Source organism: Ovis canadensis, chromosome 11 (assembly GCF_042477335.2).
Source record: "Ovis canadensis isolate MfBH-ARS-UI-01 breed Bighorn chromosome 11, ARS-UI_OviCan_v2, whole genome shotgun sequence".
Lineage (NCBI taxonomy): Eukaryota > Metazoa > Chordata > Mammalia > Artiodactyla > Bovidae > Ovis > Ovis canadensis.
Window position 1 is genome coordinate 25709615 of NC_091255.1, and position 15157 is coordinate 25724771.

At 51.5% G+C, this 15157-nt stretch overlaps 1 protein-coding gene across 1 annotated transcript; it reads right to left on the bottom strand.

Annotated features, from left to right (window-relative positions):
• Positions 1–1270: 1270 nt before the first annotated feature.
• Positions 1271–14825, bottom strand: TMEM98 (transmembrane protein 98). Its single transcript, XM_069602863.1, has 7 exons — positions 14319–14825; positions 11324–11504; positions 9735–9866; positions 8484–8517; positions 5965–6080; positions 3420–3479; positions 1271–2116 (listed from the first exon to the last, which is right to left on the bottom strand). Exons 2-7 carry the CDS (start codon positions 11452–11454, stop codon positions 1909–1911), a joined length of 681 nt encoding a protein of 226 aa, XP_069458964.1. The 5' UTR covers positions 11455–11504; positions 14319–14825; the 3' UTR covers positions 1271–1908.
• Positions 14826–15157: the final 332 nt, after the last annotated feature.

The window sequence follows — 15157 nt, forward strand, 5'->3', positions numbered from 1 at the left end:
AGAAAAGTCAAAGTGGGGAGTGGTTTAGACTCCAGGTTTCCAACACAGAGGGTGCAAATTTCATCCCTGGTCAGGAAACCAAGATCCCACATGCCTCACAGCCAGCCAAGAAAACGGAACATAAACAACAGAAGCAATATTGTAACAAATTCAACAAAGACTTTTTAAATGGTCCATATAAAAAGAAATCTGAAAAAGAAAAGTCAAAGTAATTCTGAGTATTTCCCATTCACAGCTCACCAGCAAGACAGGAAAGTTACCCAGCGTGTGCTCAGCATTGATGAGCAGACAATCCAATAAAGTGTCCCCTGTCATCAGGAATCCTTCCATCCTTCTACAAGAGTTGATCCCCAGCTTCCCTGTTGATTCCCTGTTGTGAATCCATCTTCTCAAGTGGGGAACTGGCATGCACTGTGCTGGTGAGAAGCATCTTGCTTTTTAGGAGAAATTGGGTGGATGACACATCTCAGTGATGAGCAAGGTACCAATCTTGGGCTTGGGAAATGGGTTCTTGGTTCTCTAAAATCAGGCTGAGGGATTTGCTGACTTGAATTAGGGCACAGAAAATGAAATGGGAACAGACATGGAGGTCCAAACATACTTAATGGCACAGGATATGAACCAAGGCAGCTCCCGAGCCAGTGCCCTCTCCAAAGAGCAAGGTTGACTCTGAGATCCTGGGAAGAAGCAAAGTATTCCAGGTGTTCCTATATGCTTGTGATGGAAATGATGGAATTTGGATGCCTGGTGGCTCAGATGGTATAGAATCTGGCTGCAAAGCAGGAGACCCATGTTCGATCCCTAGGTTGGGAAGATCCCTAAATTGAGAAGGTAACAGCTACCCACTTCAGTATATTTGCCTGAAGAATTCTGTGGATAGAGGAGCCTGGCAGGCTACAGTCCACAGAGTTGCAAAGAGTTGAACAAGACCGAGCAACTAACACACACTAGATTAGGCAGTTGTGATTCTGGGTCCTACAAAGGTCTCAAATAGTGAAAAATGCTCCTCATCTTTCAATAACTGCTAAACAGATACCAAAGGAATGGGAACCCATCTTTCGTGGATGTCATCGCTAGTGTGGAAACTACTGCCTGGTGGTATTTTCACCTGTCTGAACTCTGGGGAGGAGGTCTCTGAATATTTCATTTTGAGTCAGACCCACAAGGCATCCTCGAGAGTCACAGCCCCTCTCCTTCCACCCTCAGTTCTCAGGTATATCCCAACACACACCACGCACTTGAATTTGACTCAATAACCGCACGCCTGAGAGAAAGCTAAGTATGTATTTACTCTCCACCTAGTGGTAGCTAGGTAAAATTGCAGGCATAATGATAAGGGAATGATCAACTCTACATTGCTCACCTTCAAACCCAAACCTATAAAGGGAAGTAGGCACTCAGATCCTCAGGGACCAGGCACACAACACAAACAAATGAAAAAGGCCAAGTGAGAGAGTACAAGTATTGTCAAGAAAAGGCAACTCCTACTTAGTTCCAACTGATTGTCCACTTTGGAAAATGCAGATCAGAGCTGCTTCATCATCTTCTGATTGTTTGAGAGAAGCCAGAAATTCTGATTTTAATGTGAAACCTCCTGGTGCTGAAGACGGTGGCTGGATTTTCTTGAAAGCACTAGGTGAGCTAAATACAGCTTACAGTCCTCCCATTTTCAAAGCTCAGCTGTACAGATGGTGACTGTCATCTCCCCTAATTGTGGGATTAGACTGCCACTCACCAGCTGCCGTCTGTAACTACAACAGAGGCGCCAACTGCTTTACTACACAGACACAGCTGGACTCCCCAGCCCTGGAGAACAGCTAGCTCTACCGGAAGAAGTGGGAGGCTCCGCGGAGCCACCCAGTGGTGGCAGCTGCCTGGCCCCTGTGACCAGTCGCTGGCCAGTAGGCACTAAATGGCTGACTGCTCCTGAAGGAAGCCTTCGGGGCCTGGGAGGCCTTTATCTGGCTCAGAAGCTAAGGCTGCTTCTCGAAGGACTTCCAGGTGCTCCTCGGCGGCTGTCAGCGACTGGTCAATCCAATCCAGGCCTCCAGTCAGGTGGCAGGCATTCCTGGTCACCAGCACCAGATGACTCACAGACAGGAGCAGGGCAGTTGTCCTAGAAAAAAAAAAAAAAACAGGATCAGCTTCCCTAGGATCTAAGGGACTTTGCCCTAAAGCCCAAAGGGACAGAGTTTAGACTAGGGTTTCCCAAGCTGAGTCCCATCCTCAAGAGGTTGCTAGGTGTGTCATTTAAAACGGGTTCCATGCTCAAATAAATTTGGGAACATCCGGGTTAAACAAAGGTAACTGAAGCCCTTCTCAGATGATAAAGTTCTAAGAAAAGAATGTAATACTCTTTGAGTCTCACTAACTTATTTAAGACTGGGAGCCGACTTCCTGCAACACATCCAATAACATCTCCCAGAAGAGGGTTCTGTGGGACAGTCTGGATCTAGTCAATGGGATAAGCACATCCCCAGCTGCTGCCCACTTAAAGACAGGATGTTCATACCCCACCTTGGGCATCACGTATTGATTCTGAATCAATAAGACCCAGCGCTGGTTTACCATATTCTCACAAAAAATTTAACTGCAAACCAAATAGAGGAGGCGGCTTGTTTTTTCAGTACTGAAAACCTCACTGCAGAGTGTCTTCTCAATAGTGAGTAGGCATGATGCATTTGGGAATGCATTACAGATGATGAGCCCATGAACACAGCTGGGCAGTAATCGAAGTAGGGTAGAGAAACCAACAGAATTGCTGTGACCCACAGCCTGTCTGGCAATTAGTACACAACGGGCCTGTGAAACAGCCATATAAATCCGAGAGACAAAGGAACGTGCTTTGTTTTGTTTCAAGTGGGTTTGCATTTGGTAGAGGAACGTTAACAGTCTCAAAAGCGTAAGTATGCTCTGTGTATAAGCGCCGATCATGAGACAGGGTTCCTGGGCATGTGCTGAGAAGGTGAGCACAGCTTTAGCTGACCTGTCACTGCCAGTCTCAATTCCTGCCCACCACCCACACCAGCGACCCACTGGGCAGTACTCACAGCTGAGGTGTGTCTGCTTCAGGGGTCCAAAGAGCAGAGATGGCCATGGGGGCAATGGGAGGGCGGGGAGGTGCAGATAACTTAGCTTGGATGGACGTTTCATCATAGAAAATCCAAAATCCAAGACTGTTTCTTCTTCCTGCTCCTCTGGGGTTTCAGGAAGAACTCTGGCCACAAGCATCCAGCCAGGCCTGGCTTACTGGTTGGCTGACCCTTCACAGTGAAGTGAATGGTACCCAAAGCTGGGGCAGTCTTGGGAACCCAACAGAGCAGCCTTCTCCTCCACCACCAAAACAGCCAACCTCACAGATCTGATAACATGGGGAGCTTTCAGTGTGAAAAGACACACGGCCACCCCACCCCTCTCACCGGGCATCCAGGAGCTTTGGGTCCAACGGAGGGTACATGGATTTCACAACGTCATCCACTCTGAGGGGAGGCAAAAGGCTTTCAGTATTTCCCTTTTCTTATGGCCTTTTCTCCTTCCTTTCTTTCTTTACCCCAAAGCTTCTCTTTAGACATTCCAGACCCAGCCTTTAGTGATTTTCTGTAACTGTATTCTCAGACAGGTACTTAAACAGAAAAACTTCAGTGACTTTTCTAGGGGGTCCAGTGGCTAAGACTCTGGGCTACCAATGCAGGGGGCCCAGGTTTGATCCCTGGTCAGGGAACTAGATCCCACATGCCACAGTAAACACCCAGTGCAGCCAAACAAATAAGTGAAAATTCAATCTTTTTGAAATAAATAAATGAAAATAAATTTTAAAAGTTTAAAGAGATAAAATTAATTAATTAAAGACTGACTTCTGTTTAGAGAATATTTCTTCTGGTTTTCATTTCCAAAGGCTTAAAAAGTACAATTTCACACATGTGAAATGATGTTCAAGATATACTACGACATCAAAAAGGCAAACTGCCAAACAAGATACAAAGTCTGATGGATCCTATTTGCATAAAAATGAATAAACAATAGCTATGACATTTGGCAGGAAGTGAGGGACCAATCTGCAGAAATACTTACCATTCAACAGTGACTGATTACTTCCAGGAATTGGGATGGGGTGGGACTGGGGGGTGGTGGGTCCCTTCACTTTTCAGATTCTCTATTTCTGCAATGTTTTAACTTTTACAAACGCTTATTACTTTTGTATTAAAAAAACAAACAAACTAACATGGTTACAGGTAGATATTCAGAACACTAAAAAAATGCTCCAAGTTTAATTTGGGTACAAACTGCTCCACTGGATTTCCTGCAGCACATGATACAGTTCATAGTTAATTTTTTAAAAAGTCAAACTCAAGAAAGAACTACTTATTCATCCTTATGTGCATGATTCCATGTTTTCGTTCAAATTTCTTGCTCCTGGACCATTTAGTCAAGAAGCAAAAAATAATGATGTGTTGTTTGATTTCCAAAAGCACTTGCAAACAGGCTTGAAGGTCCTTGTCTTGGGGCTGAGGGGCTGGTGAGGAAGCGCAGAAGCTCAGTCACTCAATGCCCCACTCGGCCAGCCCTTTTTCCTACCCTGTAGCTGAAGCCACTCTTCTTGAAACTAGTATGCTATCAATACACTGTACGAAATAGAATAAGAAAAACCATGGGGCTAAAGGATGTGAGGGCAGAAAGAGAGAGCAAGGACCCTAACTGATTTATGGCAGGGATCATTCTGGAAGCAGTCCAAGGTGCTCAGTAGGACAGGCCAGTGAGCGCCCCACGTGAGGTCCACCCTCTGAGTACTGTCACACCCTTGCTCTAGCACCGCTGCTAGTCCTGACCCCCCAGGACTCCACTGGGACTCAGAAATCGCCCTCTCTCTCCTTCTCCACGCCCTCCTGGTGATGCTGCCTTGGATCCTGGCGTCACAGGAATTTGCCAGGACCTGGGACGGCTCTTGGAAGTGACAGGAGGTATGAGGGAGGTCCAGCAGGTACTAGAGGAAGGGCTGGTGCTTGCTCGGAGCCTGGGTCCACTTCAGGCCAGGGGCCAACCTAGGCTGACCCCCTTCCTGTAGCCACACCCACCCGGGACAGCTCCAGAGACAGCCCAGATCCTTCTGGATTATCTCCCTCCCACTGTCTCAACTCACTGAACTCCCTGGATGGAGTTCAAGTGCACCAACTCTTTCACATTCCCTCCAAGGACTGGTTCCTTGAGATCCATCCCAGCCCACAGGCGAAAGCGAGGACCCTTGGAACTCAGGAGGCTGATGTAAGAAAACCTCCTGAACTGGGGAAAAAAAAAACTCCTGGCTCAGGCACATCCACATACCAGCCACCAGATGGCAGCTCCAACTCAGTACCACCCTTCCCTCTAAGAAAAAGAGCTTTCTTCACAAAACCAAGGCCAGATGAGGGGGTGGAGCTGTTGTTGCCTGCAGTCCAGCTGGTTGCCTCCTACATGGGATTCTGCAGACAGCCTGGAATCTGGGAGATATGAATGGTCCCTTCACCTCCCACCCAGGCTTGGGGACTGCTGGCCGGGCCATGGATGGGGCCAGGGCTGGTCTCAGTACAGATGTCAGCTGGGATGGGGCGCGCGGGAAGCTCACTGCTCACCGGGGTGTGGGCACCCGTGGCAAGTGCGCTTGCTGGCCCAGAGCCCAGGAAGGTGTGCCCAGGGGAAGGAGAGCTGGCCCAGCTGGCATGGGATGGAGGAAGAGGGCGCTGGGGGGCCCTAGTCATATGCTGGCACTTCCCAAAAAACCTACGGGAGGGGTCACGCTGGAGGGGAGGGGAGCCTGTGACACCACCCTAGCCTGAAAAGTCTCCCAGCCTCTAAACCTTCCTGGGCTCTCTGGGACTGTGTGGGGCATAAACCATTCAAGTTCCCCCGGAGTTGCTCAGGGGACCCTGCCCCTGCCCCCACCCCCACTTCTGACCCCCCCCCCGCTCCCCCAGAGTGTGGGGACCTCACCTGGGGCTGATGCGCTTGGCCACCACGATGATGTCACTGACGCTGGCCGAGGTCTTCATCTTGGCCCCTGAGCCCATTGTCATGGCAACGAGCTTCTCCGTCAGAGTGTGGCAGATCTACCGCAACAGGGAGCAGAGAGGTGATGGCGGGGGGGACCCAGACCCCGAGGGTTTCTGCTATCCCACAGAGCCCCATCCCACGGCTGGGCCCCCCAACCTCACGGTGAAGTGAAAAGCACACAAAGATGACAGGGACGGAAGAGGCAAACCCAAGGCACAGCCGGATAAGGAGGGAGGGGTGGGAACCTCAGACCAGGGCCAGGGCTTCTCGGCTTAAGAGAAGTCTGAGCTGAAATAATCTGTCCTAAGAAAAATCATGTGCTCTACCTTCATCCTCTCCCTTCAGGGCCAAAACCTATTTTCTCTCTCGATTCCTTCACCTCCTGGCTTTTTCTTCCAAAATGATAAAGATCTCTGCAGGCACCCTCAGAAACATGGCCAGACAAGCAGAATTTATACCAACAATTTTCTGGGATAACATTTTAGCATGTTTGTCATGATGATGATAAAAGGGCTATGGGGAAGAAAAAAAAAAGGCAGGAAAATAGCAAGACCAGGACACAGGGCCTTTCTCACCATCCACCAGCAGCACTGGCCACCCCTAAAGCTTTGCTCCTCACTTTCATGCCCCCCTCCCAATGTCAGAACCTGGATGTGCTTCTGTCCCTGGGGAAGAATTTCCATCAACTTCATCACATATACATGGGGCTGGAAGAGAGGCAGAAAGAAGCCGGAGAGCCCACCCAGGGGACAGCCCAGGCCCTTCCCTCGAGGCCCCACCATAGGGTCTCCAGGGCAGGTGGCCAAGCAGCAGGGTCTCGAGCGCTCAAGAGGAAGCTGAGAGGGTCTCAGGATGGACCACTGAGCCCAGTAAGACTCCTCCCGGCTGATTTATCCCCCTCCTCAGCTATCATTCATCCCCCTCCTCAGCTGTCATTCATCCCCCTCCTCTAACAGATAAGGGCAGGGGACAAAACCCAAAGACAGAAGGAAGACGTAACGTGGCATCGCTACTCCAGTCATTAGACCCGTCCATCCCCATCTATAACCACGGAGTGAGGTAAGAAAGGGAAAAACAAACATCATATATTAACGCATAGAAATGGGATCTAGAAAGATGGTACTGATGAACCTATCTGCAGGGCAGCAAGGGAGATGCAGACACAGAGAAGCGACTTACAGACACAGCACGGGGAGGAAGGAGAGGGTGGGATGAATGGAGAGAGTAACATGGAAACATACACATCACCATATGTGAAACAGACAGTCAGCGGGAATGTGCTGTATGACTCAGGGAACTCAACCGGGGCTCTGAGTCAACCTAAAGGGGTGGGATGCAGTGGGAGGTGGGAGGGAGGGGACATATGTATACCTATGGCTGTTTCACGTTGCTGTATAGCAGAAACCAACACGATATTGTAAAGCAATTATCTTTCAATTAAAAATAAATAAAAATTTTTTAAAAAGAGCTTCTTGGAACTCAATAATTAGCCTGGACTCTGGGACAACATCTTACCAGGCACTTCTTTGTCCCCTAAGAGAAGAGCTAAAGAAGAGGTGGGACAAAAGGCTTTTTAATATTTTGTACTGAATGATATGTGCCATTTTCAATTTCAAAAAAGCTGCCTTTTTTGAGATCTTGAATAATTGATAGACAAAGAGAGAAAAGTGTGGTTTCCCAGGTTACTACTGAAATGAACAATATTTGCCACTGGCCAAACACTTCAACATTATTATTGTCCTAAGAAGTCTGAGAATGTCAGGCAAGAATTGGCAAACAAATGCTAAAACTGTAAAAATTACCCCAAAACAATAAAAATTACCCCAAACTATAAAAATTACACAAAACTGTAAAAAGTACCCTAAACGCAAATTGGATGCAACTCTCCACCCTGTCCTGGAGGGTGTTGGCTTAAAAAATAAATCAATAAACAGTCTGCTCTCAGGTTGAAGTATCATGGTTTGGATTTTTTAACAGATTGTCCTGTCTGGCTGACCACTGTCACAGAGAGGGCTGGTGAGGAACTTTCTAGTAACTGGAGATGCCCTAATACAGAGCTCAACTCACTTCAAGGGCTGAGCCCTCAGTTCATGGAAGAAAGTGCCCAGGAGAAGCTGGGAACTGCCCTTCTCCCCAGAATGGCTGCGGTCTTGCTCTGCTATTCTGCGCGCAGCTTTCTGCCTGGTCGGTGAACATGTGGTTGGTCACTGCCTCTGCTGTCTTTCCACTGCCCACTGTACTGTGAGGACCAGGTGGAGGAAAGCCTTTGAAAGGGCCTCTTGAATTCAAAGGAGAACAGACCAGGAGTGGAAGTGAACAGAAGGAACTCCCAAGAGCTACAAGAGGCCCCCTGCAGGGATCAGCGCTCCTCCCAAAGTCCCTCCTCCTGGACAGTCTGTGCACCCAGATGCTTTGGTGACCACCCCCTTTATTCTCCTGGGGAAATCGAAGAGTATTACCTTCAAGATGGCGATGCAATGGGACATGAGACCCCTGCGGAGACAAGAAGCGTTTGTCAGGGCTTCTCCAGAGAGGCCCACCTCCCTCCAGCCACCACCTCCACGCCTCCTCCAGCTCTGACCCCCAGGCCCGGCTGGACACCTCCCTCCAGCCACTACCTCCACGCCTCCTCCAGCTCTGACCCCCAGGCCCGGCTGGACACCTCCCTCCAGCCACCACCTCCACGCCTCCTTCAGCTCTGACCCCCAGGCCCAGCTGGACACCACCTGAGAGCCGGGACGCCTCAGCAGTAAAATGAACAAGCCCAGGAGCTAAAGCAGGAAGCCCTCTCTTTCCCCTGTCTTCCCCTTTCCCCTCCTGCACCCCACAGACTCCTCCAGCTAGTGCCACAATTCTGAGCTTCTGAGACTGTTCCCTCCACCCAGGGACTCCTTCCCCGTATCCTCTGCGTGGTGAACTCATCTTTCAAGTCCTGAAGGGACTGCCTGGAGGTCCAGCGATTAAGACTTCAAGCGTCCACTGCAGGGAGTAGGGGTTTTATCACCAGTAGGGGCCGGAGAGAAGCTCCCCATGCTGCACAGTGCAGCCAAAAAAAAAGGCCCAGGACAAAAGGCGCCCACTCTTGGAAAGCCTTCAGAAGTCCACCCCACTCCTCCAGCCCAGCAGTTCTATATATGCCGCCTCCTCCGTGTGCTCACTGCACCTGCAGAGACCCATCCCTTCCCTCCATCATTTCTGAAACAGTGTATTTAGTAGAATTCTGTCTCCACCACCAGTCTCAAAGCTGCATTGCCTGGCCCAGAGCCTGCACATCACACCAGTTAACACCCACCCAGTGAATGAAGGGCTGAGCGACAGGGAAGGGGGCAGCACACACTTCTGAACCCACAGCGGGGTGGAGGGATCCCCGAGGGGCCCTAGAGACAAAGGCTGCATCCCTGGAGCCTGAGGGCCATATTCACGGGCGCCTCAAGGATAACCCAAGCACATCACGGTGACTTTATAACAACTCTGCCACACATCTACGGGACTCAGTGTTCGGGTCTGCAAAATGGGGAGAGTGAGGACAATCACTGTGGTGTCACACTCTAGGTCCCCCCACGGTGAGGGCAGGGGAAAAGCGGCAATGGACACAGCGCTCCAGGGTGCTCAGCCAAGCTCGGGCGACGGAAGCCAGGAAAGGGCACCCAGACGCCCGATTCGCCACCCCCTGGCAGCTGGAGAAAAGTGAACAGTCCCCAAGGCCTTACGAGGCATCTTCAATCCAGTCTTCGTTCTCCAGAATGGCCTCGATGTGAGGGTTGGTGATGACAACGTCATCCAGTTCTAGCTCAGAGGGCTCAGACTGGGTCTCCATGGCGCCGATGAGGTCCACGATGGGCCTGGAAGGAAGAGCCCAGGTAAGTGGGTTCCTGCCGACTCTCTCCCCATCGAGGCCCACATACCCTCCGAAAGGATAAGTGGAATGAGTAAGCGCAAGCAAGAACTTGTTCTGGATCCAAACCGAAGGCTAGTGGGACTTCAGGGTGGGCCAGGCACGTGGTGAGGCAGTGAGTCAAGGAGGCAGGGCACAGGAACACAAGAAAAAACAACACAGGACAAGAAGAGCTGCTCAGAGAAAGGCAGGGCTGCAACCATAATCATTACAAAGATATCCTAAACAGGGACGCTCTTTCAGGACAAAACAACACCCATTTGTAACTTGTTTCCCCTTCAGGCCTACCTTTTATAGAGAAGTTCAAGTTCCTATTACCCAAACTGACCTGCACCCCCTACTTGTTCCGTAGAATCAGCTTCTGGGAGCCACCTTCGTCCACCCACATGATCCCACCCCCTCCAAGTTATACTAGAGAAGAGGGGGATGTAAAAACACCTCCTGCTTTAAAACAGGGTTCTTGAAAACATGAGACACCATCGCAGAGCTCTCCTGGGTCACACAAATGGGCATTTACTAATTATGAGCCACTCGACAGAGATGCTGATAGGATTCAAAAGGGTAAGAGAAACTCAGGGTTTAGTGGTCAGTGTCCCTTGGGATCTAGCAATTAAAATATCCCTAAACTGAAAATAACATCTTGATTACCAAGTAGGTTTCATGTGAAGAACATCATGAAGAAATCTGTGCAGAGATGAGACATGATCCTATGCTGGGGTTTTGCAACCCCCAAGTGTCTATTGCTTCAATGTGTGGCTTGGAGTGCGGGGTGTTGGATTTCTGCTCCTACGAGGTTGTTTGGGAGGCTTCCCAGGTGGTGCTAGGGGTAAAGAACCCGCCTGCCACTGTAGGAGACATAAGAGACTCAGGTTCTATCCCTGGGTCAGGAAGATCCCCTGGAGGAGGGCAAGGCAACCCACTCCAGTATTCTTGCCTGAAGAATCCCATGGACAGGGGAGCCTGGTGGGCGCTGGTCCACAGGGTCACGCAAAGTCAGACATGACTGAAGCGACTCAGCACTGACGGACGCACGAGGTTGGTTAGAAAGGGGTTGTGCTGTGCTGTGCTTAGTCGCTCAGTTGTGTCCGACTCTTTGCGACCCCCTGGACTGTAGCCCACCAGGCTCCTCTGTCCATGGTTTGGCCTGCTCAAATGTTAAGTGGCCAGTTGGGGATAGACGGGTGCTAGGTGAGCACATTCACAGAGTCCAAGGCGGCTCAGGATGCTGGGGAGCTTACGGAACATTCTTAAGCCCTGAGACTTTTACTGGGAATGACAGCCTTAGGGTACCATTTTCAAGATGAAAGTCGAGTGACAGTTGCCCAACACCAAACTTCTTTTCTCTTTTGTTGGGGCATCAGGGCACAGTCCCTCTCTCGTCCTTTCCCTCCCCGGGCCACTCACTTGGAATCATAGCACTGCAGGAGGTCTCGAGGCCGACAGTAGCGCTGCCTGCAAACCACTACCAAGGCTGCAAAGGAGGCCAGAAAGATGGTGGCCAGCACGCCTATGGCAACAATCACCACGGTCTCCATGCTTCCAGCTGGCTCCCTCAGTCCTGGTCAGTCCCCCTCATGGGCTGAAGCTGGAAAGACACAAGGGTTGAGCAGCCTGGTGAAGCAGCAGCGAATGAGTGGGGTCTTACCTGCTGGAAGGTGGAGCGGAAGGCTCCACCTGCAGACACCTGAGGGCCTGAACAGAAGCAAGACGCATTTTAGGTCATGTCCCCAAATGTTATCTTTTCTTTAACTACTGGGTTGGCCAAAAAGTTCATTCCAGTTTTTGCGGAAGATATTATGGGAAAATTTGAACGAACTTCTTGGCCGACCTAATAAAAGCCTTTGCTCCCCAGTTGGAGCAGGATGGCCTTTTCAACCCAGGACAAAAGGAAACACTGCCACTAGCACTGCTGTTTCCGTATCCACACCAGGCACCCGAAAGAACACCCACCTAAGAAGGGCAGGATTGTATTCACTGAGAGTCTATCTGTGCCAGGCACTTGGTGGTATGTGTTTACTCTTCTAACGATCCTATGAGGAAGGTGTTCAGTTCAGTTCATTTTAGTCTCTCAGTCGTGTCCGACTCTTTGCGACCCCATGAATCGCAGCACGCCAGGCCTCCCTGTCCATCACCAACTCCCGGAGTTCACTCAGACTCATGTCCATCGAGTCCGTGATGCCATCCAGCCATCTCATCCTCGGTCGTCCCCTTCTCCTCCTGCCCCCAATCCCTCCCAGCATCAGAGTCTTTTTCAATAAATCAACTCTTCACATGAGGTGGCCAAAGTACTGGAGTTTCAGCTTTAGCATCATTCCTTCCAAAGACATCCCAGGGCTGATCTCCTTCAGAATGGACTGGTTGGATCTCCTTGCAGTCCAAGGGACTCTCAAGAGCCTTCTCCAACACCACAGTTCAAAAGCATCAATTCTTCGGTGTTCAGCCTTCTTCACAGTCCAACTCTCACATCCATACATGACCACAGGAAAAACCATAGCCTTGACTAGAGGAAGGTGTTAGTATCCCCATTTTACAGCTGAGAAAACTGAGGCCCAGAGAGGTTAAGTAATTTGTCCAAGTCTATGTAGTCAGGAAGCAGAAAGTCACCCACTCAAACTGAGATGGATTATCACCTGCCCTGTCCTTTCTAAGGAGAAAAGAGGATTCTAAACATTCTGGGGAGTTTTGATCTTGAGTTTCAGTGTTGGAAACGTTGCTGTTGTTTAGTCACTAAGTTGTGTCTGACTCTTTGCAGCCTCATGGACTGTAGCCCGCCAGGCTCCTCTGTCCATAGGATTTCCCAGGCAAGAATACTGGAGTGAATTTGCCATTTCCTTCTCCAGGGGATCTTCCTGACCCAGGAATTGAACCCACGTCTTCTGCTTTGGCAAGTGGATTCTTTATCACTGAGCCACCAAGGAAGTCCCGTTGGAAACTTACAACTGGTATTAAACTGTTTGTCGTCTGTTTATCGCCTGTTTTCATTTAGGAGGTTATTTCACACCTATTCTAACCTCACAGGCTGGAGAACAATGGCAGCTCAGAGAAGTATGTATTCACAAAGTTATTTCATTGCAGGCCTCCCACTTGTGTCCTTCTGAGCCAGTCTTCTTCCCTTTCTGGGCTTTAATTTCTCCACCTGTGAAAAACGGTGCTTTGACATAGAATTCTAACTCCAGGACAGTACATCTCCTCTATTTGAATTTAATCCTATGTTCCATGTCTTGGAGGTCCAAATGCTCCTAATCATCATTCAATAAGTATTTATTAACCACTTAGTATGCACCAAGCAGAGGACTGGATTCTGGAGACTGGAGATAAATAAGTCATGGGCCCCAAAACCTGGGGTGTGGGGAGCCTGGGGAGAGAGGTAGACAGGCAGACAAACCATTTTAACTTCTTCTGCGTGTGCCACATACAGAAGTCCATGAAAAAGAGTAGCAGTGTTTGCAAGATACTTTCTGGGAAGGCTTTTCGCCCAGAGCTGGTGATGCTTGAGCTGGGTTTTGAAGGTTGAATAGGAGTTTCCTGGGTGGACTTGGCTGGCTCAAAGTGCCAATGAAGCCGACTCAGAGGACTCACAGAGCTGCTAGCCCACCTGGCTGTGCACTAGACCACAAGGGAGAAAAGACCGAGCTCTACCTCAAGTCTCTGATTGTGTTTGGAGGCGGCGTGGGGATGTCCTGCTCGGTGACCGTGGATGTGTTTCTCTGTTCTGTCCCTCCTAAAGGCTCCCTCCTTCAGCCCTTTTCCTTTCCTCCCCCTCTCATTTCTCACTCTCTTCACTTTCCCTCGCTCAGCTTTCCGCTCCACTCCCGGGCTCTTTTCCCCCCTCCCCTCGTCTCAGGCTTTCTCGGCGTTTCCCTTCCCCTCCCCCCGCCCTGGGTCTCCAAGACCACCCGCTTTGTTTCCTCTCTTCCAGTGCGAAGTTTCGGGTGTGTTTCTCTGCGTGCATGAGCTTTTCTGTCGAGTCGTTGCGGTCTCTCTCCGCGATCGGTCTGCGTGAGTGTTTCTTCGTGTGTTTCCCTTTTTCTTTGTGTTATTTTCTTTGTGTTATTTTCTGTGTGTTTCAGGATGAGTTATTGTTTCCCTCTAACGGGTTCTAAATCTACAAGGAGAAAACAAGACCCCCATCTCCTCCCCTCTGCGCGGCGCGCCCCACCCCCGACCCAGAACACCCACTCCACACCCAGGCCGTCGGGAGGGAACCCCACGCGCCCCGGCGCGCGCCACGCGGGGCCCGATGGCTCCGGGGCGCTGGGCGCCAACTTTGCCCGCTCGCGGGCGCCGGGCTCCCCTCCCCCGCCGCACCCTTTCCCCCCACCCCCGCGCGCCCCGCTCCGAAGGGGCGGTGGGCTGGGAGCCCCGGGCCCCAGCTCCGCGGCGCGCCGGGCTCACCCACCTGCGGCTGCGGCTCCGGGACGCAGGCGGCGCGCTCCCGCGGCCGGGCCCCCGCGATGGCCGAGTCCGGGCGCGGGACTGGCGGCCGCCGGCGAGCGGGGCATGCCGGGAAGGCGCGGAGATAAGTCCGGGCGGCCGAGCCCCCGGCGGCGGCGCGGGCGGGGGAGCAGCGGGCCGAGCATCCAAATCCCCCGCTGCCAGGCGCCGCCGTCACCGCCAGGCCCCCGGGCCGGCCGGGGGTTGGGGCCGCGGGAGGCCCCGGGCAGCTGCGGGGCCGTTGCTCAGCGACCCGACGGGCGGTCCCCGCACCCCCGCGGGGGCCGGGCGGGGCGGGGAGGGGGCGCCGAGGAACTGGCGGTCCCCTGGGGTTGGGGAGCGCCTCGCCGCCCCGCAGCGTGGCTGGTCCCGGAGCGGGTCTGCTCCGTTGCTCGCTGGCTGGTTTACATCCTGGCTCTGAGGCTCACTGGGCTTCCCTGGTGGCTCAGACGGTAAAGAATCCGCCTGCAATGAGGGAGACGTGGGTTCGATCCCCGGATCGGGAATGTCTCCTGGAGGAGGGCTTGGCAACCCACTCCAGTATTCTTGCCTGGAGAATCCCCATGAACAGAGGAGCCTGGCGAACTACATACAGTCCATGGGGTCGCAAAGAATCGGACACGACTGAACAACCAAGCAAATCCTCTCTGCCACTCACCAGCTTGTACACCTAGCGGGTACCTTGGTTTCTTCCTCTGCCAAAGGGAGCAGGACTTACAAGCATCCTGAGTTAAATGTCCAGATGCAGACCATGTTGGGCCCAGGGTCAGTGGTGAATCAGTAATAGCTCTTACAATAGCCTGA

Coding starts and splice junctions, on each gene's coding strand:
- TMEM98 (XM_069602863.1), bottom strand. CDS start 11,454: ATGGAGACCGTGGTGATTGTTGCCATAGGCGTGCTGGCCACCATCTTT. Junction 8,518..9,734: donor GACTGGATTGAAGATGCCTC/GTAAGGCCTTGG, acceptor TTGTCTCCGCAG/GGGTCTCATGTCCCATTGCA. Junction 6,081..8,483: donor ATTGCATCGCCATCTTGAAG/GTAATACTCTTC, acceptor CTGTTGCGGTAG/ATCTGCCACACTCTGACGGA.